General features: G+C 45.2%; 1 protein-coding gene across 1 annotated transcript; it reads left to right on the plus strand.

Moving 5' to 3' along the window:
• The first annotated feature begins 3,557 nt into the window (after window positions 1-3,557).
• Window positions 3,558-24,997, plus strand: EPHX3 (epoxide hydrolase 3). Its single transcript, XM_030197188.1, is given in 9 exon segments — window positions 3,558-3,621; window positions 10,633-10,902; window positions 11,981-12,066; window positions 13,193-13,350; window positions 14,107-14,235; window positions 15,570-15,673; window positions 17,523-17,568; window positions 17,571-17,670; window positions 22,433-24,997. Coding segments are annotated over 8 exon segments (1,083 nt in total). The 5' UTR covers window positions 3,558-3,621; window positions 10,633-10,659; the 3' UTR covers window positions 22,650-24,997.
• Window positions 24,998-25,220: the final 223 nt, after the last annotated feature.

A 25,220-nucleotide genomic window follows, 5' to 3' on the forward strand; every position in this document is an offset into this window, starting at 1 on the left:
GAGACTTTTTGACCAGTCCTGATTTTAAACTTGCATCCCAAAGCAGTGTAGTATTTGTAGTCCATGATTCTATCCATTGAAATCAGTGCTGCAGGTCCCATAATGCATCAGGATGAAATTGGCAGAAATCCAGGACTGTCAAAAAGTCTCCCTCCTGGAATGGGTAACTTGGCAGCTCTGGGACTTGTTCAGTACCCTTATTTTATCATCCCCACCTCAGTAATTCCCTTATCTCTTATTTGTCCTGTTTGTCCAAATTAGACTATAAGCTCTGTTGAGCAGGGACAGTCTCTTCATGTTCAAGTGTACAGCGCTGCGTACATCTAGTAGCGCTATATAAATGATTAGTAGTAGTAGTACTAATATGCTCTGCAAAGCTTCCTTGAATATATATATAAGGCCAAATGCAGTAAACTTTACGAGCCATTAACGAGCAAGTAGTAAACCCTAGGGCCCAGATGCATCAAACAAACGTAAAAAAATCTAAATCGTTAAAGTCCTTAACGATTTTGAAAAACTGAAGCATGCACCAAAAAAAACAGGTCAAACATGTTCGTTGCGGTATCGAGAAGTACAATGTATCAATGAATCGTAATCCCCATCGGTAATTGGCCCCTAAATCATGCGCAGACCAGCCAAGCGTTATGCTGGCTGCTCTGCGCATGCCACAAACGTCCAAAAAAAACCACAACACAAACACGTGGCTCCCCACTTCCCCCTGCACTAACCAAAACAAAAAAAAATCCAAATAGATCGGGAGGGGGCAAAAGCGCTCGTTAGGAGCGTCCTGTATGGGTGCCCTTGCCCCCCCCCCCCCGAGATTGCCGCTGTTCCCCGCTTCAGCTGGTTTTAATAAAAACAAATCTCCAAATTTTCTCATCCCCGCTCCCCCTCCCTTCCTGTGTCTCCTGTCCTTTGCTCCAGGGCTCCACCTCCCACCATCCTCCGCCTCCACCCTTGTGCCCCGCCCCCTGGGATTGTTGCCGCCGCTCCCACCCTCCACCGGACCCTCCCCCTCCGCATTACTGTCCTGTGCAGCGCCTCTCACCTGTATGCGAAGGTGCTGCAAGGGATAAAACATCTGATCGCCAATTGCTTCTCCCTCCTCCGACGTCAGTCTGTTGTTCCTGGGCCCGCCCTCCATTGACGTAAGTTACCTACGTTAGTTATCCACGTAGGTAACTTACGTCAATGGAGGGCGGGCACAGGAACAGACTGACATCGGAGAAGGGAGAAGCAATTGTCGATCAGATGTTTTATCCTGTGCAGCATAAGTACATAAGTAGTGCCATACTGGGAAAGACCAAAGGTCCATCTAGCCCAGCATCCTGTCACCGACAGTGGCCAATCCAGGTCAAGGGCACCTGGCACGCTCCCCAAACGTAAAAACATTCCAGACAAGTTATACCTAAAAATGCGGAATTTTTCCAAGTCCATTTAATAGCGGTCTATGGACTTGTCCTTTAGGAATCTATCTAACCCCTTTTTAAACTCCGTCAAGCTAACCGCCCGTACCACGTTCTCCGGCAACGAATTCCAGAGTCTAATTACACGTTGGGTGAAGAAAAATTTTCTCCGATTCGTTTTAAATTTACCACACTGTAGCTTCAACTCATGCCCTCTAGTCCTAGTATTTTTGGATAGCGTGAACAGTCACTTCACATCCACCCGATCCATTCCACTCATTATTTTATACACTTCTATCATATCTCCCCTCAGCCGTCTCCACATACGGGTGGCAGGTGCTGCGCGGGACGGTAATGCGGAGGGGAGGTCCGGTGGAGGGTGGGAGCAGCGGCGACGATCCCAGCGGGGCGGGGCACGGGGGCGGAGGATGGTGGGAGGTGGAGCCCTGGAGCAAGGGGCAGGAAACACAGGAAGGGAGGGGACCGGGGATCAGAAAATGTGGAGATTTGTTTTTATTAAAACCGGCTGAAGCGGGGAACAGCGGCGATTTTGGTGGGGGGGGGGGCGCCCATACAGGATGCTCCTGACGAGCGCCTTTGCCCCCTCCCGATCTATTTGAATTTTTTTTTTTTGTTTTGGTTAGTGCAGGGGGAAGTGGGGAGCTACCGGTTTGCGTTTTTATATAACTTTTTTTTTTTTTACATGCCAGCTTGCATTTTTAAGGTGCAGGAGGGAGCGGGGAGATGACAGCTCAGGCCTGAACGACAGGTCTGAGAGCTCACTAAATTTGTCACGTTAAATGATTCGTTAGAATCATCGGTATGGTTAGTGCATAGCGAATTGTCCACATTTCAATGGTAGTTTCTGGTTTGCATTCCGTTTTCGTTATCTGCTAGCGGCTTCAGAAAAAGGCCTATAATGCATGCAACGGTCGCAAATTTTGTTGTTAGAGGGTCATTAAAGGGTCGTTAGAGTTTTGTGCATCTAAATACTTTTTTGCAACGACAGTAGCAGCTAATGCAAACGGAATGCTGATGAGCAAATTGTGTAGAAACCCTATTGAAATGAGATGCACTAAGCTTTTCCGCTTGCCCTAATGCTGGAGAATGCCGGGAAAGCTAACGAGAGGTCTGTACAGGCTTCAAAAACTTATAAAATGTAAAAAAAAAATCGGGAGAGAGCAATAACGCTCGTCAGGAGTGTCCTTTATGGACGTTCTTTACTCTAGTTATTATAAAAAAAATTGCAGGCATTCGCTGCACCTATGGTACGCCGCTCCCCCCTCCCCCCTGCATTCAAATCAGAACTTTTACGCAGCCCCGGCCCCCCTTCCTCCCTCCCTTCTTTGAAATGACAGCTTCCCCGCCATCCTCCACCCCCAACCTAGGCCCCGGCCCCACCGCCCCCCCTGAGGTCGTTGCTGCTGCCGCTCCCCTCCCCCCCCCCCCCCCCCCCGTCTGCCACCGGGCCCTCGCAGCGCCTCTCACCTCCGTGTGAAGGCGCTGCACCGGCAACAACAGCTGATTGCCTCTTCGGACTTCCCTCCTTTGCTCCTCACGGAGGTGAGAGGCGCTGCGAGGGCCCGGTGGCAGATGGAGGGTAGGAGCAGCAGCGGCGAGGACCTCAGGGAGGCGGTGGGGGTGAGGCCACGGCGGGGGGGGGGATGGCGGATAAGCTGTCATTTCAAGGAAGGGAGTGGGCCGGGGCTCCGTAAAAGTTCTGATTTCAATGCAGGGGGGAGCGGCAAGGACATCCATAAAGGACGTGTTTGGGAGGGGATTACGTCTTTGGCATGCGCAGCCAGCATGATGCTTGGCTGCTCTGCGCATGCTCTACCAGCCAATTATCCGACGGTTTTACGAAGGGTTAGAGAATGCAAGTGAGCTACAACGAGCAGCTCATTTGCATTCCCTTTCCTTCATGCATAGCCGTTCCCTACCGATTCGCTATGGAATTTTTCGGTAGGGAAAGGGTCTAACGACGACTTTAGTGCATACCCCAAATAGTCCCTCGTTCAGGGATTGTAAATAACTCCCGCGCTATGCTAACTCCACGTCCCCACCACGAGTCTCATCTCACCCCGGCCCGCCTCCTCCCTGACCCCGCCCCTCACTATTCTTAGTTATTCCCAGGCCCCGCCCTCTCGCCACTGCCGCCCACCTCCCCCCAGGTTCCACCCCTTCCGCTGCTCCCTGGCCTGAGGTCAGTCTAAAGGTAAACCTACTTGGGGACAACAAGGTGACGGATGGGGGTAGCATGGCGACGTGGGTATCGGATTCCGACTGTCTTTGCCTCTCTGGCCCTTTCGTGGCGTTAGCTAATCTCGCGCCCTCTTTCGTTCTCTCTCTCTCGTGCCCGCGCTCCAACAACCGCTCGTTTAGGTTCCGTGAGGGTGGGGCGGGGCTTGTGCCTTGCACCAATAGCAGCAGTGGCTTGCGGGGCGAGATGAGATTGACAGTTATATGACCCTATGAGAGTCTCTACTGGCAGTACGGGGTGTGCTTTAAAAATGGCGTGTTTATAAATCAAGGTTAAATAACTAAAGAGGGAGCGTGGGGGTGGGGGAATCTTAGGCGCAGGTGAATTGAACTGTAGGTAGACATCAAGGGGGCATGAGAGGTGAGGTATAGGGTTAACTACTGTTTACACTTTTGCGTGACAAATTTAATCCAGGCCTGGCTTTACCCAATTGCATGCTGGGGCTTGTAGTTCTAACGTCCATATAGTAGTGTTTCTCAAGCTTATGCAAACTAGACTGGTTTTCAGGATGATAGCTTTCCTGCAGATCTGTCTCATGCATATTAACTGTGGCTGGCCCAGATCGGACTTGAGAAACCCTGCCCCACAGATGTATCCAAAATCAATGTTACAAACGAGCCACTGTACCTGGTACGTTACTTAATTCCGTATATATTCCCTCAACATCACCTTCTCAGTGTCCTTACTTGTAAAGAAATAAAGCATGAGCATACTAGACATAGCATCTTTTTAATTCAAGCACCTGAACTTTGGAAGTCGCTGACAGTCCATTTATTCACATTTAAAACTGAACTAAAAACTTTTCAAAGATGCATTTTTTTAAAAATCCCTTAAGCTTTTCCTTTGGGATTCTGTGGACTCCGCTGTGACTGTGTACACAATAGCACATACCTTTTGTTTTTAACCATCCCATCTTTACTATTTAAATTTGTAGTACTACCCTGGTCTTGTTTGTATAAAATTTGTTTTTTGTTGTTACTTTTTGTTTCTTTAGATTGTAAGCCGCCTCCATGGTTCTTCCGGTAGGCCGGATAGAAAGTTATGTGTAAATCATTTTTATTGATGATGAAAACCAAAAACAATACAAAACAAAGTCAACCTGAACAATTGTCATCATCACATTTTCCGCTCATAACACCCCCACCTCCCGTCCTCCTAAACTCTTATCACGCATTTATTCTAATTGGGGTATATTGCAATGCAACACATCTTGTAAACAGACAAAATACCCTACAATTCAAGAAAAACATAGGCAGGCTTAATGTTACAACATCAACTTCTATTCATTTCCTGCCAACGTGGTCCTAATGGCTTCCCCCCCCCCCTTCCCACACCCGCCTACCCACCCTACCCATTCCCTGTTCCCCACCCTCCCTCCGATCTGTTTCTGTTTTGAGTGAGTTAACAATTTAGACTATAACTTCGCCCCTTCATGGGAAGGGTAACCCAGAAGGGTTCCCATTGATTCTTAAACTGGGTCCCTGGGGTACTATCCATATTCTTTACCTCGCATCTGTCCATCTTCATTTGACCAATCATTTGCATTCTCCAACACTGCATGGCGGGGCCCGAAGAGGAGAGCCAAAACTTTAAAATGGTCACTATTCCTGAAAATATAGCAATATCTATAAACCCCTTAAATCCTGCTGGAGGAGTGGACGTATATTTATATCTATTGAAAAGAAGCAACGGATCCCATACCAACGAACACCCCCACATGTCCTCCACTACCCCCAGAAGGTTCTTCCAAAAGCGACTCGCAGCTGGACAGGACCAAAACATGTGCCCCAGTGTTGCACAATCTCCCCAACATTTCGCACAGGATCCCACTTCTGCTATTGTCGCCCGAAGAGCCCTATACGGAGATATATATAGCCGGAGGTGGAAACGGTAAAGTTTTTCCCTTTGCGGGATTGATAACCTTTGGGCGTATATTCTTTTAATGCTAGCTATGTATATGTCTGTGGAAAGGTCACATCCCAAATCTTCGGGATAGAAAGCTATAAATAAACTTGAAACTTGAGATGCCAAGTTAACCAGTTCCAGGCTGGAGATTTTGGGACAGTCCTGGATTTCTGTCCATCCCCCTGCTGCATTTTGGGACGTGCAGCACTGATTTCAACGGGCAGGATCAAGCATTATAAATCCCACACTGCTTTGGGATGTAAGTTTAAAATCAGAACTGGCAGAAAAGTCTCCAACCTTGAACTGGATAACTTGGCATCTCTGGAATGGCAGGTAGCAGATGTAACATATTAGGAGCTGGTAAATAATTTATTTATTTATTTTATTGCATTTGTATCCCACATTTTCCCACCTATTTGCAGGCTCAATGTGGCTTACAGAGTTTTGTTATGACATAATCATTACAGGATATCAGATACAATTGGTAGTGTACATACAAGCTCATTTTCAAAGCACTTAGCCTCCCAAAGTTCCATAGAAACCTATGGAACTTAGCCTCCCAAAGTGCTTTGAAAATATGCCTGATAGTAACATAGTAGATGACGGCAGAAAAAGACCTGCACGGTCCATCCAGTCTGCCCAAGATAAACTCATGTGTATACCTTACCTTGATTTGTACCTGTCTTTCTCAGGGCACAGACCGTATAAGTCTGCCCAGCAGTTTTTCCTGCCTCCCAACCACCTGTCCCGCCTTTCATCACCGGCTCTGGCACAGACCGTATAAAAGTCTGCCCTCCCCTATCCTCGCCTCCCAACCACCAACCCCTCTTCCCCCCACCTGCTCTGCCACCCAATTGTAGCTAAGCTTCTGAGGATCCATTCCTTCTGCACAGGATTCCTTTATGCACATCCCACGCATGTTTGAATTCCGTTACTGTTTTCATCGCCACCACCTCCCGCGGGAGGGCATTCCAAGCATCCACCACCCTCTCCGTGAAAAAATACTTCCTGACATCTTTTCTGAGTCTGCCCCCCTTCAATCTCATTTCATGTCCTCTCGTTCTACCGCCTTCCCATCTCCAGAAAAGATTTGTTTGCGGATTAATACCTTTCAAATATTTGAACGTCTGTATCATATCACCCCTGTTCCTCCTTTCCTCCAGGGTATACATGTTCAGGTCAGCAAGTCTCTCTTCATACGTTTTGGAACGCAAATCCCATACCATCCTCGTAGCTTTTCTTTGCACCGCTTCCATTTTTTTGACATCCTTCGCAAGGTACGGCCTCCAAAACTGAACACAGTACTCCAGGTGGGGCCTCACCAACGTCTTATACAGGGGCATTAAAACCTCCCTTCTTCTGCTGGTCACACCTCTCCCTATACAGCCTAGCAATCTTCTAGCTACGGCAACCGCCTTGTCACACTGTTTCGTCGCCTTCAGGTCCTCGGATACTATCACCCCAAGATCCCTCTCCCCGTCCGTGCCAATCAGACTCTCCCCGCCTAACACATACGTCTCCCTTGGATTTCTACTCCCTAAGTGCATCACTTTGCATTTCTTCGCATTGAATTTTAATTGCCAAACGTTAGACCATTCTTCTAGCTTCTTCAGATCTTTTTTCATGTTTTCCACTCCCTCCGGGGTGTCCACTCTGTTGGAAATCTTGGTGTCATCCGCAAAAAGGCAAACTTTACCTCGTAACCCTTCGGCAATGTCACTCACAAATATATTGAACAGAATCGGCCCCAGCACCGATCCCTGAGGCACTCCACTACTCACCTTTCCCTCCTCCGAGCAAACTCCATTCACCACCACCCTCTGGCGTCTGCCCGTCAACCAGTTCCTAATCCAGTTCACCACTTCGGGTCCTATCTTCAGCCCATCTAGTTTATTCAAGAGCCTCCTGTGGGGAACCGTGTCGAAAGCTTTGCTGAAATCTAAATAGATTACGTCCATAGCACGTCCTTGATTTAATTCTCCCGTCACCCAGTCAAAGAATTCAATGAGATTCGTTTGGCACGATTTCCCTTTGGTGAAACCATGTTGTCTCGGATCTTGCAACTTATTTGCTTCCAGGAAATTCACTATCCTTTCCTTCAGCATCGCTTCCATTACTTTACCAATAACCGAAGTGAGGCTTACCGGCCTGTAGTTTCCAGCCTCTTCCCTATCACCACTTTTGTGAAGAGGGACCACCTCTGCCGTTCTCCAGTCCCTCGGAACCTCTCCCGTCTCCAAGGATTTATTAAACAAATCTTTAAGAGGACCCGCCAGAACCTCTCTGAGCTCCCTCAATATCCTGGGGTGGATCCCGTCCGGTCCCATGGCTTTGTCCACCTTTAGCTTTCCAAGTTGTTGATAAACACTCTCTTCCGTGAACGGTACAAAGATTGAGTAATGGAAGAGTGAAGGAAGGTGTTAGGGAGGATAGTATAGAAGGGGGACTATCATAGCTGGGTGGGTTAGTGGTGTAGTTTTGTAAGGCTATGGGTTCTCTTTGTAGGCCTTGTTGAAAAGATGTGTCTTCAAAGATTTGCGAAAGTTAGTTATTTCGTCAGTAGTTTTCAGGGCTGTAGGTAATGCATTCCACAGCTGCGTGCTAATGTAAGAGAAGGTGGTGGAGTGTATCAGCTTGTATTTTATCAGGGGCGTATCTGGAATCCGGCGGTAGGGGGGGCCAGAGCCAGAGAGGGGGGGCACATTTTTGCCTCCCTTCCCCCCCCCCGCCGCCGCCTCTCTCCACCCCCCCTCCCCGCCGTCAACCCTCCCCCGCTGCTTACTTTTGCTGGCGGGGGGCCCCAACCCCCGCCAGCCGAGGTCCGACCCGAAGTCTTCACATTTTGTCTTCCTCCGTGGCCATGCTGCAAGGAAGTAACGCTGCAGTGCTGACTCATTGAATCCAGTTCGGAGTCTGACATTGCAGCACGTTGTACGCGCGTACAACGTGCTGCGACGTCAGACTCCGAACTGGATTCAACGAATCAGCACTGCAGCGTTACTTCCTTGCAGCATGGCCACGGAGGAAGACGAAATGTGAAGACTTTGGGTCGGACCTCGGCTGGCGGGGGTTGGGGCCCCCCCGCCAGCAAAAGTAAGCAGCAGGGGAGGGTTGACGGCGGGGGGGGGGGGGGCAGAGCGAAATCTGCGGGGGCCCAGGCCCCTGTGGCTCCACGCAGATACGCCCCTGATTTTAGTCCTTTACAGCTGGGGAAGTGCAGATTGAGAAATTTGCGGGATGATCTTATGGCGTTTCTGGGAGGTAGGTCCACAAGGTTTAGCATGTAGATTGGGGAATCTGCGTGAATGATTTTGTGTACCATCGTGCAGATCTTCAACGCAATGCGTTCCTTGAGTGGGAGCCAGTGAAGTTTCTCTCTTAGGGGTTTTGCACTTCCATATTTACTTTTTCCAAATATGAGTCTGGCGGCGGTATTCTGGGCTGTTTGGAGTGTTTTGATAGTCTGTTCTTTGCAGCCCGCGTATAGTGCGTTGCAGTAGTGCATTGACTTATTACCATTGATTGTACTAGGGTACGGAAGATGTGTCTTGGGAAGAAAGGTTTTACTCTTTTGAGTTTCCATATGGAGTAGAACATCTTTTTCGTTGTATTCTTCACGTGGGCATCAAGTGTGAGGTTTCGGTCAATGGTAACTCCAAGAATTTTCAGATTTTGTGAGACGGGAAGAGAGCAGTATGGTGTGGTTATGGTGGAGTATTTGGTTGTGTTGTGTTGTGAGGTGAGTACAAGACATTGTGTTTTTTCTGTGTTGAGTTTTAGCTGGAATGCATCCGCCCAGGAGTGCATGATTTGCAGGCTTTGGTTGATCTCATTGGTGATTTCGTTTAGATCTTGTTTGAACGGTATGTAAATCGTGACATCATCTGCATATATGTAGGGGTTAAGGTTTTGATTGGCTAGAAATTTGGCTAAAGGTATCATCATTAGGTTGAAGAGAGTTGGTGAGAGAGGGGATCCTTGGGGAACTCCACATTTCAGGTATCCATGGGGGTGATATGTCCGCGTTCGTTGTTACTTGGTATGATCTTGTGGTCAGGAATCCTTTGAGCCATTTGAGAACTGTGCCTCCTATTCCGAAGTATTCTAGTATATGTAATAGTATTTCATGACTAACCATGTTGAAGGCGCTGGACATGTCAAATTGTAGGAGGAGTATGTTGTTACCAGTTGCAATTGCTTGTTTGAATGAGTTCATTGCGGACACTAGTACAGTTTTGGTGCTGTGATTTGACCGAAATCCTGATTGAGACTCATGTAGATTTAGGTATTCAGTGAGTTGTTTCGTCACTGTGCCCTCCATGAGTTTGGTTATGAGCGGAATCGATGCTACTGGGCGATAATTGGTTAAGTCCATTGTGCTTTTCTTAGCATCTTTTGGCAGCGGAGTTCCCTTTATCCTTGGGAAAGAGACCATTTTGAAGCCTGTGGTTTACATGATTTGTGAGTTCTTTTTTGAATTGTTTGGGGGCGGATCTTATTAGGCTAGTAGGGCACATGTCTAATTTGCATTGTGACTTGGCGTATTTTCCGAGCCATTGTGAGATTTCATCTGACGATAGCGTACCAAAGTTGGTCCATGATCGATCTGCTGGACATTCCCCGGGTTTTGGGTCTAGACATTCAAGGATGTTTGTGTACTGGAAAGACCCTGAAAAGAGCCGGTGTTGCCTTACTTTTTTAGACTTCTCCAATCTAAGATCCATAGGTAGTGAATTCCATAAAAGGGTAAAGAGCCGTGGATTTGATACACTGCTAATTTACACATATTATATACGGACACTTTTCTCTGTCCCTGGAGGGCTCACAATCTAAGTTTTGTACATTGGGCAATAAAAGGTTGAATGATTTGCCCCGGGTCGCAAGGAGCTGCAGTGCAGAATCAAACCCTGTTTCTCAGCCCACTCCATTATTAAACTCCTCCATATAGAGTATTCTGAATATGTTGGTTCTTTCTTTGCTGGTCATTATGTATGTTTCTTTATTGTTGTTTTCTGCTTTGTACAATCTTCCACTGTGCTTCACTTTGCACATCTCTTTCAGACCTCCAGAGGGGCCTATGTGTAGGACATGGCACACTTCCTATCCTCTTTCCTGCTAATTCTCACCCGCATGCTGCTGCGTCTCTCCAGCTTGTGCTACTGGAGCCTGATCTACACTGGTTCCTTCCTGGCCATCTGTTTTTACAGTCCCCGTTTCCTGCGTATAGTAGCCCAGGGACCCAGGAAGGCTTTCCGGTGGAGAGTGCGGGAGAGAGCGCCAGAATGCCTCACTGATTCTTCCTTTGGTGATCACTACTATGTCCGAATGAAGGTACGTCCTCTGCATCCAGCGTGACCTGCCGATGGTGCCTAAGTCCATTCATGCTTGCAGTGGACTGACTTGGCTGGTCCCTGGAACATTGTGATTGAAACACAGTTCATTTTTTAAGTATTTATATCCTGCTGATCAAAATGTCGTATTCTCTACCGGGAACAAAAATAACATTAACACAGGTGTTCTTAACCTGGGTTCCATGGACCCCAATAGATTTCAGAGGGTCTGGGAACTTGGATGGGAAAAAATTGCAACTTTATTTTCATTTATCCTTTTTTTTTATATATATGGCCATGTGATAATTAGCACACGCCATTTAATAAAATTACCACTAGGGGTCCCCACTCTGCTTGACAACAGAGAAGGCATAAACGCTTACCTGTAAAAGATGTTCTCTGATGACAGTAATGCTTTGAGACAGGCAGCCCACTTGTTTCCGTGTGGGGGGGGGGGGGTGGAGTTCTCTCTCCTGTTAAATTAGATTTCAGGTTAAACTGAGGAGCAGTGGGGTTGGCCCAGGAAACCTCTCATAGGAACATGATTTGCCAGAATGTCACAACAAATGATAGAAGTAGGACTTGAACTTGGATTTCTCAGCCAGCCCCTTTATTATGCTAACCATTAGGACACGTCTCTTCAATGAGGTCCCCAAATTGCTTTCAGTATTTTTTGAGTTTATATCCACACCCGTTCTTGTGCATTATGGATTGTGTGTTCTTATCACATAAAGATACATATTACATAAAGATCTTTGGATACTGCAGATATATCAGGCAGAAAGTAAGAACACAGCACAGCTGCTGCAGATCCAGGCATGACTCAGCAGGAAAAGAGGTTAAAATAATGAAAACTGATAGGAAGGGCGTGCTGAAAACCCCTTCTGAGGACAAGGGGTAAATACCTTAATATTTTTGGAGCAGTACTAAGGTTCCAGTGCCCTTGATCCTCCCCCCCCCCCCCCCCCCCCCCCCCACCTCCTCCTGATACCTCAGGGATGAGCATTTAAATATTGACCTGCTAATCCTTCTGGCAATAGCTTGCTTTTCTTTTTGTTTTTGATCCTGTGGCACTCAAGAATTCAGGAATGCGCTTCCACTATGTGTCAGCTGGAGAGAACGGGCGTCCTCTGATGCTGCTGCTTCACGGATTTCCAGAAATCTGGTACATAGACGGAAAACCAGTCGAAGTTGGTGGTAGGGGATATGCAGAACCTCTTATTATAGATGGGGCATCAGTGAAAGGAGCATTTCTGGTACCTGAAGCAAGAACTGGGTGCAGAAGACTTTGGGGGTCATTTTTTTGCTGATTGTTAGCCACAGGAGATACCAGGCACCAGCCCAGTTATTATTAATATTTAGATTTAGTTCACATCTTTTTCAGTTAATTCAGGTACAGAAAGCTCACAATCTAAATTTGTACCTGAGGCAGTGAGGAGTTAAGTGATTTGCCCAAGATCACAAGGACCAGCAGTGGGATTTGAACCCTGGCATCCCTGGTTCTCAGCTCACTGCTCTAATCACTAGGCTACTCCACCTATACTGAATGTTATCTATAGGCTGACCGAGTAGTTAATCCAAGTTAAATTCTTTGTTCCATTCCTTTTAGCTTGGGTTACATAAGTATTGCCATACTGGGATAGACCGAAGGTCCATCAAGCCCAGCATCCTGTTTCCAACAGTGGCCAATCCAGGTCACAAGTACCTGGCAGAAACCCAAATAGTAGCAACATTCCAAGTAGAACCCCAAAGAGTAGCAAGATCCGAGAATTCTAAAGAATAATAAGATTCCATGCAGAATTTCAAAGTGTAGCAACATTCCATATAGAACCCCAAAGAGTAGCAAGATTCTAGAATTCTAAAGAACAAGATTCCATGTAGAATTTCAAAGTGTAGCAACATTCCATTCAGAATCCCAAGTACTTAAGTATTGCCACACTGGGACAGACCAAAGGTCCATCAAGCCCAGCATCCTGTTTCCAACAGTGGCCAATCCAGGTCACAAATACCAGGCAAGATCCCCAAAAAGTACTAAACATTTATGCTGCTTATCCCAGAAATAGTGGATTTTCCCCAAGTACGTTGGTATTGCCCTGTAACGGATCTTCTTGCTCAGTGAGCTTCTAAAACATTCACCTCACCCTTAATGCTAGAAAATACCTGATGAAGTTTCCACATTTAATTATGAACTGAGACAAGGGCCAGAATAACCCTTTGCGGGTTGTCTGGTGCTGCCTCCAAACGTGCCTCCTGTGTCCCCTGTAGTAATTGACTGATTTCTGTGTTCAAAGGTTCTCTTGGCGCCACCAGCTGGCGGCTTTCCAGGACAGGTACAATGTAGTGGCGCCAGACCTGAGAGGTTATGGCAGCTCGGACGCCCCCTCGGGGTGGAAGCACTACCAGCTCGAGATCCTGCTGGCGGACATCCAAGATCTCATAGAGGCACTAGGTATGGTGAGCGACTGGGAACGACCGTGTCCTATGATGCATCTGTCCTTGTGGCAGCCTGGGGAAACAGGATGAGCTCCCCCCCACCAAAAAAAAAAAATCCATGATGTGACTGTTTTCAGAGCACATTCCAACCTACAAGGAGGGAAAATACGATTAAAAAACATTCTTTATAATTTTCTCTTTTCATTGTGTGTCTGTTTCCTTCACTGATCTCAGGACGGTATAGGGAAAGAGAAATGGGACTTGATATACCGCCTTTCTGTGGTTTTTGCAACTATATTCAAAGCGGTTTGCATAGTATTTACAGGTACTTATTTGTACCTGGGGCAATGGAGGGTTAAGTGGCTTCCTTAGACTCACAAGGAACTGCAGTGGGAATCAAACCCAAAGGATCAAAGTCCACTGCACTAACCACTAGGCTACTCATGCAGGCTATATGGTCCAGATGTGGGAGGCAGTGTGTAGCAAACATCCACATACCCCTCATGCATGATAGCACCTTTAATCAGAAGAACTTGGGGCTGTGCATGTTGGACCCTAGAGCCAGAAGGGAGCAGATACTGAAAACGGCCAAGCCTGATGGCTGCCTGCGGAGTGCTGGAGGAGAAGGTCCATGGGCGGAGGGGAAAGGGGGAAAGAAAAAGGATCTGTGCCCAAAGTAATGGAAACATTGTATTAGTCAGAGGCTCAGTTCTGATGGGTGTGCATGTGGCTAATGCTTTCAAGGGTGACATGTTGTCTTTGTCCTCCACAGGGTATCAGCGGTGCATCCTGGTGGGACACGACTGGGGTGGGACTCTGGCTTGGAGCTTTAGTGTGCAGCATCCAGAAATGGTAGAGAGGTTGATAGTGATGAATGCCCCTCACCTGGCTGGGCTGCAGGGTGAGTAAGAGACTTTACCACAGCCTCTTACTCAACAATGTACATCGGCCCTGAAATGATCCTACAGCAAGTTCACACTCTTGGTATGGTAATACTCTGGGATTCATCCCACTGTATTTCAGTAATCGTGTGAGAACACTTTGCGATGTGGTATTATTATTATTTATTGCATTTGTATCCCACATTATCCCACCTCTTTGCAGGCTCAATGTGGCTTACAATTCGTCGTGGATATTGGAAATAGAAGAGAATATACATTTGGTTTATGGAGGGTTAGGGTTACATGATGGTGAAGTACATGGTTGTATTACAGCAAAAGACGTTATAAGACAATCCTATGTACATTAAAGATTATACAGTTACATGTGCTGATCTTTGTGATAAGTCTTGTCGAACAGATACATTTTCAGTAGTTTGCGGAAGTTGGTCAGTTCATGGACCGTTTTCAAGTTGTGTGATAATGCGTTCCATAGCTGAGCGCTTATATAGGAGAAGGTAGATGCATGCATGCAACAATTTGTATTTCAGTCCTTTACAATTGGGAGGATGAAGATTGAGGAATGTGCGAGAAGAATATTCCTATGCCCTCTGGGATTCAGCACTCGCTGCTGCATTATTCCTGGGTGAACGCTGTGGGATTCGAAACGCTCTGCTGCGTTATTCCTATGCGAATGCTTTGGGATTCAGTACACTCTGCCGCATTATTCCTGCTTTAACAAAAAAATACAGGAGCGAAAATTCCAACGGCAACAAAATCAATTAGTTAAGGAACTATTTAATTCACTTCTTTAAACACTCATCATTTATCACTGTTGACAAATTTTTATACATTTTCGTAGGCATCGGATGTTATCAGTAAAATGAACTATAGATCTCCTATAGCGCATAGCTATTCCAGATCCAAGCTCTTAAAATATGCATCAGTCATTGCCTAATTGTCCTCTCCATTTTTTTTATATAAAACCATGTATTAAAAATAAAAAAAATGACAACCAGAATCTATGACTTGTGAAGCTGTCTTGACATAAACAAAGTACTGAAATAACAAAACAGTGACCACTTAGCGCTGTAGATTTAATTGGAACACCCAATGCCCATATCTATTTTAACGGCATTTCGGTCTAAACGAATGATGAGTGTTTAAAGAATGAATTAAATAGTTGTTTAATAGATTTTGTTGTTGTTTTGTTTCGTGTTTTTTCCCCTCTATATTTTAATTCATTATTCCTGCTTGTCAGCTCAGTAATATTTTTACAACAGTTACCTTCTCCCCTGCTCTGTCTACGTATTTTTATATAACGTTTTGCTTCCCTTCTGTCTCCCATCTTCCCCAGACTACATTCTGAGACAGCCCTCGCAGCTCCTACGTTCCAGCTATGTGTTCCTTTTCCAGTTCCCCTGGTTGCCTGAATTCCTGCTGTCCCTGGCAGATTTCAAGGTGAGCGCTGGAGGCGCTACCTCATTCTTAGTTACTTTGTAAAGCGCGATCAGCGTACGCCACACTGTACCGGAGAAGGCAGTCTGGGCCACGTGACATTTCAGAGGGAAACCTACCGGGGGTGGCACAGAGGAGGGTTTAGTGGTTAGAGGAGTGAAGTTTCCTTCTAACACGAAGGTTTCCAGGATACCTACAGTGAATACGCATGAGATAAATTTGCATGCACTACCTTGTATGCAAATCTATGTCAGTGGCGTAGCTATGGGTGGCTCAGGCCCATCCAGCAGCAGCACCACACTGCTCTCTCCCCTCTTTCCTCCGCGGCTTCTGTCTCTGAACCCTATCCTTCCCTAATGTACCATACAAGCATTGTTGGCGCCAGCAATGATTCATTCTCACTGCTTGCACCAGCCTTTCAGGCTTCCATCTGCCGTGTCCCATCAGAAAGGAAACAGGCAATGATGGCAGTGAGGGCGAAACAAGGGCAACGCAACGGATGGAAGCCTGTAGGGCCGGGTGCAAAGCAGTGAGAATGAATCGCTGCAGGCGCTGAGAATGCCTGTATGGTACCTCTGGGAAGGACGGGGTTCAAAGACAGAAACACAGATGCCAGGACGCCACGGAGAAGAGGAGGGGAGATGCGGAGTAGGTGAAAAAAAAATCTGTATTTTTAAAAATATCATTGGAAAGAAATTTGGGGGTGTGGGGGTGTCTCTTGCATATTCATTGTGGGTTCCCTGAAAACCTGACTGTTTAGGTGTGTCCCGAGGACTGGGTTCAATACCCCTGCTCTGCCATGCAGTACCTCTTCATTCTGAAAGTGTTAAGAAGGGGAGACAATAAAATGTATGTGAGTGAAATGATCCCTAGGCAGAGCGGAGAGGATGATTAAGTGTCTATGGTGGATTTGCCTGTTTGTTTTGTTTTTTATTATTATTATTTTAATTGTATTTAAATGGGCCTTGACCATCTTGCATTTGTCCCCAGTAGCCCGTATTCTATTACAGTTGCTCATGAGGTGTAGATGAGGGAGAAAAGATGAGGGCTTGACACAGTGTCACTCCCACCCCTTAATCCCAGGGTACGTCTGGCAACCATATATATCTTTTTGGTAGTCCAGTTGGACTAGTAATTTCACACTGTCCTGTAACATAACCTTCACATAGAAGCTGAGGTTTATGACAGGACCATGGGGGGGGGGAGGGGAGGGGGGAATCTCAATTTAAACTTTATTAACATAGTAACATAGTAGATGACGGCAGAAAAAGACCTGGTCCATCCAGTCTGCCCAACAAGATAACTCATATGTGCTACTTTTTGTGTATACCCTACTTTGATTTGTACCTGTGCTCTTCAGGGCACAGACCGTATAAGTCTGCCCAGCACTATACATTGCTTAAAGAACACAAGAATGTATGTGACCGTCTGTGGGAAAAGGAGACAAAAAAAAAAAGATGTTTTGTAAATTCTGTTACAGCAAACTATTTGTAATGCAACAGTCCAAATCCATCCTTTTATGTGAAAAGAAAAAAAACAAAAAAGTTACAGAAGTTCAAAAGTGTAACTTTTGCAGACTGCTTATGGACACATGACATGAGAAATCAGCCATTCTGAACATTTTGGATCTCAGACTTTAGTCACCTTTTCCCAGAGACGAAAATATATTTTATCTTGTTTCAACAATTATAACCAACTCTTTTAGCTTTCAATAATTCACAACTCTGCCCTAAGGCTGAGAGGAATTGGATGGGACAGAGTGAGGGTGGGGGGGGGAGGGAATCATGTGTTGTTGTTTTGTTTTTTATGAAAAACAGAGATGGACTCATGTCAATGCCTTGTTGGTCTACAGATGGTGAGGGACGCACTGACCAGTGAGGGATCTGGAATACGAACTCCGAACACTGTTTAACAGATGATGAGCTGGAGGCCTTTCTTTACAGCTTTTCACAGCCCAAAGCCCTTACCGGGCCCTTAAACTACTACAGAAACCTATTCAGGTACCAGAGACAGGACCCAAATGCTATCTGCTCCATGGACTCTGTCAGTGAGAGCGAAAGGGACTTATTCAGGGGTTAGGGACCGTGAGTGATGCTCAGATCTCCCTAAACAGCCCTATTACGTGTGCAAGGGGCCAGCCACCGCTGTGACTGAGCGGGAGTCCCATCATGCATCAGAAATGCAGGCTGATGCTCCGACTGCCACAGGAGCCACTTTTGTACGTGTGAAATCTTCATTAATGACCGTTACATATCATACTAGCTTTACGTACCCTTCAGGCTGTAAGTAATTTTATTTATTTTTTATTTATTTGTTGCATTTGTAGCCCACATTTCCCCACCTTTTTGCAGGCTCAATGTGGCTTACATAGTACCGTGTTGGCGATCGCCAATTCCGGTTTGAGAAATACAGAGTGGTATTGCTTTAAAGTTACATAAGTGACAGAGTAAATTAAGTAGTCAAGGAGGGAGAGTTAAGTTTTGTCCAGATCTGATATGCTTCGTTGTATTGTAGGGTTCAGGTGTTTAGGTTGGATTGTTATGGTATGCCTTTTCAAACAAATTGGTTTTTAATGATTTCCGGAAGTTTGTTAGGTCGTGCATTGTCTTCATGACGTTTGGTAGTGCATTCCATAGTTGCGTGCTTATGTAGGAGAAGCTGGATGCATATGTTGATTTATATTTTAGTCCTTTGCAGCTTGGGTAGTGGAGATTTAGGAATGTGCATGCTGACCTTTTTGTGTTTCTGGTTGTTAAGTCTATGAGATCTGCCATGTAGACCAGGGCCTCGCCATGAATAATTTTATGAACCAAGGTGCAGATTTTGAACGCAATTCGTTCTTTGATTGGGAGCCAATGTAGATTTTCACGTAAGGGTTTGGTGCTTTCCTATCTCGTTTTTCCAAATATGAGTCTGGCTGCGGTGTTTGGGCAGTTTGGAGTTTCTTAATCATTTGTTCTTTGCATCCGGCATATATTGCATTGCATTTAATGAAAGCTGATTATCACTTGATGCAAGAGTTCAGGGTATTTCAGCTTTTCATTCTCTCTCATTGAACTGACTATGCTGGGCAAGATTAGCCTGCAGTCTTAGGGCCCTGGTGCTGCTGTTGGACTTGGAACATGGGGTTATTTTACAAAGGAGTGCTGAAAAATGGCCTGTGGTAGTGTAGATGCATGTTTTGGGCGCGCACAGAATTATTTTTCAGTGCATCTACAAAAAAATGACTTTTTTTTTTTTTTTGCTGAAAATGGACGTGCGGCAAAATCAAAATTGCCACGCATCCATTTTGGGTCTGAGACCTTACCACCAGCCATAGACCTAGCGGTAAAGAATTTGGGCGGTAATGACCTACGTGCGTCAGATGCCACTTGGCGCGCATTCGCTATGAGATCCAGAAAATAAAAAATATTTCTCAGATGCGCGTAGCGGACGCACACCAAAATTGAAATTACTGCAAGGGCCACGCGGGAACCGAGCAGTAACTCCAATTTGGCGCACGTAGGCACCTACGCGGCTTAGTAAAAGGGCCCATTGTAATGTACTCAATGATGCTGGATAAAACCCAGTATGGGTCATCTAGAGCAGGGAATATCAGTCCTTGGGACACAGCTAGTCAGGTTTTCAGGATACCCACAATGCTGTGCTTTGTTTTTAAAGCATTGAATTTAAATACTCCTGAGTATCTGCCTAAGAAGTTAACCAGGTACTCTCTTTTACGTGAGCTGCGGCCTGCTCAGAAAGGACCTCTGAAATTGCCTGGTTTGGGTACTGTTAGATTAATTGTGACTTGACGACGGGCTTTTTCGTACAGTGGACCAGTTCTATGGAATTCATGGTTGCGTTGTTTTTCTGACTGTTCTTCACATCATGGTTTTCATAAAGTGTTGAAGACTCTTTAATTTCAGCTACATTTTAGTTGACTTTGAAATTGCATGATGCATTTTTAAATTCCTCAGTATTACAGCTTTCTATGATTTATTGATGTATGATGTATACTTTTTGGATGTAAACTGCTCAATCCAACACACATCAGATAGATTTCATGCACTGCCTTCATTCTATGCAAATTTATCTCGTGCGTATTAATTGTATCCTGAAAACCTGATTGCTGAGTGTGTCCCGAGGACTGAGTTGGAACCCCTATTCTTGACTGGGCAGACTGGATGGGCCACACAGTCTCCCAGCTCCCACAGTAACACCGCTTCTAAGGGTGTAAACTAATTTTCACAAATAATTCTGAATGAGAGCCAGGTGATACTTCAGATCACACGTTCAGAATACTTAGATGATTGGACAGCGGCCACTGAGAGGATATCAAAGTAACTGGATGATTTTGTCACATGATAGAAATCTGCACCAATCAAATCTAACCCAATGAAACATGCCCGCAACTGCTGTCTTTAAAATGCTGTTGTCGGAAAAATTTCTAGAGGCTTTTGGCTCAGGGGCAAAGTGGAAGACTGTTTCACAGAAAGAGAATTTGGAAGACTAACCGTGGGCCTGATATTCAGCCCGCCCACAGCTGCAGGCTGAATTTAAACCATTTAAAAATTTCTAGGCAAGTAACAAAATCGACATACACAATCAAAATAAAACCAGTACATAGTTAGACAAAATTAGACAGTATTCCGGCTGATCAGCAAATAATATCAATTCCGTGCGTGTTCAAATAGGTAAGTCTTCAATAGTTGAACAAATTGAACCCGACTACTACCCAGTCTCAAGTAACATGGCAATCTGTTCCAAATTTGAGGCTCTGCTATTGAAGAAGGTGATTTCCATGCATCAGCATATAGCCAAGAGTGTTCTGTAACACAAGCCAAAAACTTTGCATTCTCAGACTGCAAAGATCTGGCTGGCTGATACTCCTGAATCTCATCTTTTAAATAATGAGGAACACAGCTTGAGTACAAGGCCTGATGAATTAAACATATAACCTTGTACTGCACTCTGGAATGGATGGGCAACCAATTCAAGGAGCGGAGAATAGGGGACACGTGTTCATATCGAGACAATACCCAGCAATAACCTAGCAGGAGCGGTCTGTATTATTTGCAATGCATGCATCTTGAATGTCGACAAACCCAAGATATTAAATGCTAGGTCATGGCCGGGCTCCAGAATTGAATATCCAGGTACATGCGGTCACTGGGAAGTTTATCGTTTATCTACTTCCTATACTGCTTCATTCATAATGAGTCAAAGCGGTTTACAAATATTCATAATCCATAAAACACAAAATAGAAAGTAGAAAGGAATTCCATTGTTTGATAGGATAGAGCACTCGTACAACTGAAGAGTAAACAGTATATTTCATAGAGAGACAGAACAATCATACAGCTCAAAGAGTAAAGAATAAATCTTATCGTTGGACCGAACTGATCCCCATAAGAACATAAGAGTAGTCATACTGGGTCAGACCAATGGTCCATCTAGCCCAGTATCCTGTTTTCCAAAGAGTGGCCAAGCCAGGTCACAAGTACCTGGCAGAAACCCATTTACAGCAACATTCCAGAACCCCAAAGAGAAACAAGATTCTGGAATCCCCCAAAATAGCAAGATTCCATGTAGAACCCCAAAGAGAACAAGATTCCATGCTACCAATCCCGGGGCAAGCAGTTCCTTCCCATGTCTGTCTCAATAGCAAACTATGGACTTTTCCTCCAGGAACTTGTCCAAACCTTTTTTTAAACCCAGATACGCTAACCACTATTAACCACATTCTCCGGCAACAAGTTCCAGAGCTTAACTATTCGTTGAGTGAAAAAAATATTTCCTCCTATTCGTTTTAAAAGTATTTCCATGTAACTTCCTCGAGTGTCCCCTAGTCTGTACTTTTGGAACGAGTAAAAAATTGATTTAATTCTACTCGTGCTACATTTTGTAGACCCAGGCATGCATTCCCGAATCCAGGGACACTGAAGAGCCTTTGCTGTCAAAAGTTGATTGTTGAGGCAAAAAGCTGAGTTCTCAACAAAGTCCAAAAAGCAGAGTATGATCCCTCCAAATGGAGGGGATTCAGAGAGCAGGTGCAAGATAGTAGAAGGCTTTGGAGCACGTCGACTCCCATCTCACCTTGGAGGGATGTGGGATGACTAATTGTCATTGAGGGACCGAAGAGAGCGTGTAGGAGCATAAGGGACATACATAAATATACATGAGATAAATTTGCACGCTCTACCTCCACTGCATGCACATCTATGTCATGCTTATTCATTATGGGTATCCTGAAAACCCGACTGGTTAGGTGTGTCCCGAGGCCTGGGCTCAGAACCCCTGCTCTAACATACAGTACCTCTTCATTCTGAAAGTGTTAAGAAGGGGAGACAATAAAAATGGCCTAAACATGTGGGTGAGGACATGATTACACTTAACCGTCCTAACTTTACCCACTTACTTAACCAGTTATTAACCAGTTAATGGACTGAAAATCCCCACTAACTGGTTAAGTGCTAGCTCTGCCCAAACTCTGCCCCTGGACTGCCCTCAAACTGCCCTGGCAGTAGCCGAATAGTGCTTGAGTGGTCACAGGCAATATTTAGTGGCACTACCCACTGTATATTGTTGGATGGCCAGGAGCCTCTCCATATAGCCTATCCAGTTTGTCCATCCATACCGTCTACTATCCCTTAGAGATCTTGTGTGCTTGTCCCACACTGTTCAGATGTCAATATATGTCTCCTGATAAACTGGGGACAAACTCTTACATCCCTTTTCTCCCCCGAGCGGCCTGTGCTAAATAGAGTCCTTTTTTTCCAGCTTTCTGCCTGTGAAATGCCAGGATGTGGTGGTGCCCACACTGTTAATCTGGGGCAGTAAAGATGCCTTTCTGGAGTTGGGCATGACACAGTTAATGAAGCAGTACGTGCAGAGCCGCTTCCGGCTGGAAATCATCCCCAATGCAAGCCACTGGGTTCAGCAGGACCAGCCAGAAGTCATCAACCAGCTGATGAGGACATTCTTAAGCGAGGAATGAACATAGGACCTTGCACAATCTGCAGAAAAGCAGGAGTTTGCACCAAGGAGCTATATCCTGCAGAACTTGTCTAGAAATGTTGTTGTGTGCTACCCGATCGTCAGGGAGAAGCTAAAAATATTTGCTTGGAAATTTCAGGCAAGATGTTGGCTCGCAATCATGTGTTATAGTTAAAAAAAAATTTTGGTCAGAAGGATGACTGCGTTGGCTTTATACCCTTTCCCAAGGCAGAATGTCACATGAATTTGTGGGGTGTCAAGAGTGACATTTGCTCCCAGCTAATGGCAATCCAGTAGTTATTCATTGGTCAGTGGCCACAAGGCTTCCAAGTTGCTATAGCAGAAATCCCAAACAAATGGCAACAGAACTGTTCTGCTTCCCACCCCCCACCCCCCACTTTGGACAACTGGATCAGTTTCTCCCCCTCTTTGACTAGGACCAAACCACCATGATCTCGCTTTTCTTAAGACATTATCATTGGGTGCCAAGGCTTTTCCACCTTCCCTGTGCCAATGTGAGATATGAATCTCGAGAGAGCCTTGAGTGACAGCTGATGACTAAGGAGAGTTGTGAGGGAACTTTTAGATAGCCCAACAGTCATAAAAAAAAAGGAATCCTTCTTGTTTTAAATGAACAGCAGACCATACATAGAGGTAGTATAGTTCCTAAGTTGTTGAGAGGGGACTGTCTGGTGCCGCCCCCCCCCCCTCTCATTCCCTGTTCACACTACCCACATGGCTGAGTAAGGCATCACACGTTCCAGGACTGTGCTGGGTAAGTGCAAGATGACAGTTCAGTCTGATCCCGTACATTTGGGAATAGATTGAAGGTCTGTATTAGGTGGGGAAACCTAATTATCTATTTATTTATTGTAGTTTTTTTATATACCGCCTGCAAGCCAGAAAACTATTGAAGCAGTGTACATTCAGGTATAATAGGTAGGGCTCACAATCTGAGCTTGTACCAGAGGCAAGTGACCTGCCCATGATTACAAGGAGCTGCAGTGGGATTTGGAACCAGGCTCCTGGATATAACCAGGTCACTCCAAATAGCAGTGATGATTATGAGTACATATCTGCTCCCATAAAGTGGGCTATTCTATAATAGAGTGCGTATTAGGAGTCTATAAAGGAATGTAAGCACCTACTTTCCCTTTTAGAATACTAGCTTAATCATTTAATCATTAGGCACGAGCACTTACGCAGCATTTAAATGTTGGAGATATGCACATAACTTACAGTATTGTGTAAGTGGGAGTCTCGCCCAGGCTCTGCCCATCTGTACACCCACCTTGGAAATATCAACTATGTAAGTTAAGCATTCTTTACAGAATAACACTTGGACAAAATTTTAGCATTTGCACATACATATGCACACATACACACATGTATGCATGCATATAAACATGTATGCGTGTGACAGGATGCATTATTGAGGCCTGTGCACTTTTCAAATATGCAATATCTTTATACATTTTATAGTGATTATCTGATTGAGGAAAAGATATATATAATCAAATTACTAACCTTAGAAATAAGGGGGTACGCATGGAGTCAACAGGATGCTGGGAGAGGCCCAGCAGATGGGGCAGGACCATTTTGTGCATTTTCCAGTCTTCATGGTTATAAAAGCTACTCAACTGGTCTGGAAGAGGAATCACGGCAACCTGCCGTCAGAGAAGAGCAGGCAGATCTTCAAAGACTTAGCCCGGGTGTCCAGACTGGGCATTGATGTACAAGAAACCAAATATCTCAATCCACCAAGTCTGAAAAGGATTTCTGCCACTCCGGCATATCTCTTGCTTATGACTTGCTTGGCACAAGAGATTGTGTCACTTTTACAAACTGAGCTTCCGGCGTATACAAGAACAAGATACAACAAAATACTTCAGTATATCAGACTTCTATCTGTTGTAAGTTAACCGGACAGTAGACTGAATATTACCCTATCTGGATAAGTTCCAGCACTAACCACCTTATTTGGATGTTCAGCGCCGGCCAATGTCTGGTTACTGGTGCTGAATATCCAGTTAGTTTTTGACCCCCATAGGCTGGTGTTCAAGAGAAACACTGCCCGTGACAGCTGAATATTGGTCCCCATCTGGTTTTATGGTTATTTATTAATATAGTGTGTTTTAATTATGTTTGGCAATAATTTGTTGATATATTGTTGTATTATGTTTGATTTTAATTTGTTGATGTATTGTAATTGTAAACTGCCTCATGCATAGTGTGAGGGGCGGGAATAGCAAATAAATGGCATGGAATGGATCCAGCCCTGGTTCTGATTGGAGGAATTTGCTGTGTCCTGTGAATGAGAGAGAAACAGAGAAAAATAAAAACAGATAAAAAGCATATGCCCTATCCAGTCTGTCCATCCACACCAACTACTAATCTCTACAATCCCTTCCCCTCCCTCAGAGATCCTCTGTACATAGAAACAGAGAAAATGACACAGATAAAGACGATACGGCCTATCCAATCTGCCCATCCATGCCATCTACTATCTCTTAAGAAAACCTGTGTGTTTGCCCCAGGCTTTCTTGTATTCATAGTAACAGTAGATGATGAC

Source organism: Microcaecilia unicolor, chromosome 3, assembly GCF_901765095.1.
Source record: "Microcaecilia unicolor chromosome 3, aMicUni1.1, whole genome shotgun sequence".
Lineage (NCBI taxonomy): Eukaryota > Metazoa > Chordata > Amphibia > Gymnophiona > Siphonopidae > Microcaecilia > Microcaecilia unicolor.